The following is a 3,025-nucleotide window of genomic DNA, read 5'->3' as shown; positions in this document are numbered from 1 at the left end:
CCGCCGTGGTGGCTGATGGCCCCGGAGGATGCCGCCTCGCCGCTCGCCGCCTGGCTGTACCGGACCCCTGCAAAACACCGCCAAGCGTTGGCGTCACCCACGGGCAGCCCGGAGAGGGTGCCCTGGCCGTGCCAACCCTCCCTGAAAGTGGCCCTGCAAAGGGGAAACCCCCCCACCCCTCCCTGGCTCCCTTGGCAGGAGGATGCAAACAGATGTGCGAGCTCCTAAATGACACCCTTGAACGATAAACGGGAGGGACAGCACCGGACAACGTGCCCCTCCCTGCAGTGCCACTTCCCAGCTTCTCCCCAATCCCATCTTCTGAAATAATAGCAAGAAGTTGACGGTGAGGGATGCTGAGCGCCCACTGGGGCCGCAGCCCCCACACTGCCTGTGGGCCCCAATGCTGTGGGGCAGAAAGAGCTGCTCCCGTGGGAGCCCAGCCCGGGCCAAGAGCCTGCACACCCACCTGCACCCCTTGTGATTTAATTTGCGCGGTTTGCACCCGTCGTGCAAATTCCTGCGATGTCCCCGCGGCTCTCGGACACCGGCCTGAGGGCCCTGAGCCGTGGGGAGCGACTCTGCATCCTCCAGCCCTTCCCTCTGCCAGGCTCGCCCGGCTCCTGGCAGCCGCCGGCCAGCCCAGTGCTGCCCAGCTCTAAACAGCGACGGCTCTCACTTTTTTCTCAGGCCCTTCTGCATCCGATTTCCCTCTCGACTCCCTCTCGACAAGTGTATGATTAACAGATTACTGCAGGAAGACAGAGGGACCAGACACACGCAAACTTCCAAATCGGACCGCAGCCCACCACTGCCGAGGAGGGAAATCTGGCTCAAGCACAGGTCTTCTATATAAATATATTTAATTTGGCTAAAATGCCCTGTGCTGATAACCATATGATCAGCCATGTGTCATGGAAAGGCATCTACAGATCACAAATAATTAACTGAGGAAAACCCACGGGAAACAAAAGCGTCTTTTACAAAGCTGCCTTGACAACTACGGCGAAAAGCCATTTATTACGAGGAGTCCGGCACCGTGCTCGCAGCCGGGTTCACTGAACTGCCCTGGGATCGAAGTGGTGGACGGACGGTCAGCCCACAGCTCTCCTGGGAAAGAAAACCACGGCGGCGAAGCCCACCCTCGCAACTGAGGCCACCGAGAGCATCGTCTGCCCGTGACCCTCGGCCACTGCCCGGGGGCACTGGGGACAGCTCCCCAAAATGACCGCCAGCCGGAGAGGTTCAGCCTGCGGAGGATGCCGGCAGCTTCTCAGCCGTGCTGGCACAGCACGGACACCCCCAGCTACAAAACCCGCCCAGGTAAAGGAACTTCCTCCTGGGATTTCGGGATCTCCTTCTCCCAGGTGCCTGAGGGGAAGAGCTGATGCAGGCTGGCTCGGCGAAGGATGCTCTAAGGGCTACTCTAAAAAAAAATCTCTGAATCAAGGAAAAGGAAAGAAGTGATAACTGGAGCCCGGGAGCTTTCCACGAGCTCCAAAAGCACAGAACCGCGCCCTTCACCAAAACTACGACAAAGTCACTCTTTAATCGCCTCCAAATTTTCCCCATCAGCTGGTTAAACACGTCCCACAGATAGGAATCTCCCCACGATGTCTGGTTCCTGATCATTTCCCAGCAAACCCCTTTTATCCCTGATAATAAAAGAATGTCCTCTGGCAGGTGGATATTTGCCGGTCCAAGTGGACGTCCCTGCCGTGAACAGGGTAAACATTACTCAACCAGGGCACTGTCACACACATTCTTCCCCGCGGTCCCGGCCTCGTGCAGAGTGTGCTTCAGCCGCTGCTGGTCTGAGATCCTGCAGCGCTGGTTAAACAATGGGAGGGGAGATAAAATAAAGCCCTTTCTTCTGAGCTCGATCTTAAAGATAGACAAGGAGCACAGGCAGCTCCTATTGGAAAGAAAATCAGAGTTTCTGCTCAATCTTCAATCTCTTTTGGGTTCGGTGAAGCTTTCAGTAAGAAAAAAAAAACCCACATTTTAATCCCCAAAATCATGTTATACCTGACTGAGGATGCTTATAACTCATGAGCCAAGACACCCAGAGTTATGAAGTTGTCTTTAAAAACCTATGAAATGTTAAAAGCTGATTTTCAAGCTTTTCTCTGCAATCCCAAGGACAAGACTTTTATTGTTTGAGAAAACAATAACCAATGCTGAGATTTCCAGATAGTCTGGTGACTGGTCTCTCTAGATAAAACTGCTGAAAACTCCGACTCTTGATGAAGATTAACTCTCCCGAGGAGCGCGAGGCCGGGCTCCGGGGACGGCAGCAGCGGTGCCACTGTCCAGCCCCACCGAGGACCCCGCTCCTGCGCAGGCAGGGGCCGTGCTGGCGGGGGGCTCCTGCGTCCGCTCCTGCGCAGGCAGGGGCCGTGCTGGCGGCGGGCTCCTGCGTCCCCAAAGCCCGTGGGCACCTGGGTCTGCCCAGAAACCGCTCGCTGGGCAGGGTAAAAGCTCTTCAGCTACAGCTACCTTGCAGCCTTATAGGAAGCCATCAATTATCCTGGCTTGGGTTTTTCCCATCCTAGAATGGGGCAGGTATTATTGTTATTTATATGCCCTCAGAGTTGGGTTGGATTTGGGCAGATTAGATAATAAATATTGGAAACTAGCACAAGGCATTATTGCTGTTGCTATTGTCACTGCTATAATAAACAGAGCTCCCCGATGATGGCGAGTACCTTTCCTCCAAGCTCCCCGTTCCCAGCAAACACGGTGAGCTCCAGCCCAGCCTAAAGCATCTGCCTGGGCAATAGCCACCTTCAGGGTTTTTCCCGGGCTGCCCCCAAGTGCACACTACTCCTCCCCAGCCACCTTGCCAGCCCCCGTTTTCTTGCTTTTGGGCTCTATCTGTTACAGCAGCAGGACCCCATTTTGCATGGCGCTGGGATGCAGCACGCTGCCGCAGGGCAGGTAACCCGTGCCTCTGCTTCCCCGGCCGCCGGCTCCCCAGCAAACCCTCCTTGGCCCGCCCTGCCATCGCAGGGGGTGCCAAGCT

At 55.9% G+C, this 3,025-nt stretch overlaps 1 protein-coding gene across 1 annotated transcript in view; it reads right to left on the bottom strand.

Annotated features, from left to right (window-relative positions):
- The window catches only part of HNF1B (HNF1 homeobox B), a 17,767-nt gene that overhangs the window by 7,476 nt on the left and 7,266 nt on the right, over nt 1-3,025 (bottom strand). The window contains exon 4 of the mRNA XM_009329124.1: nt 5-67. Within this exon, the coding sequence (XP_009327399.1) occupies nt 5-67 (63 nt within the window). The remainder of the gene's footprint in view (nt 1-4; nt 68-3,025) is intronic.

The sequence above is a fragment of the Pygoscelis adeliae genome, unplaced genomic scaffold (assembly GCF_000699105.1).
Source record: "Pygoscelis adeliae isolate BGI_AS28 unplaced genomic scaffold, ASM69910v1 Scaffold427, whole genome shotgun sequence".
Taxonomy (NCBI): domain Eukaryota; kingdom Metazoa; phylum Chordata; class Aves; order Sphenisciformes; family Spheniscidae; genus Pygoscelis; species Pygoscelis adeliae.
This window is presented reverse-complemented; position numbering and strand designations above follow the sequence as displayed.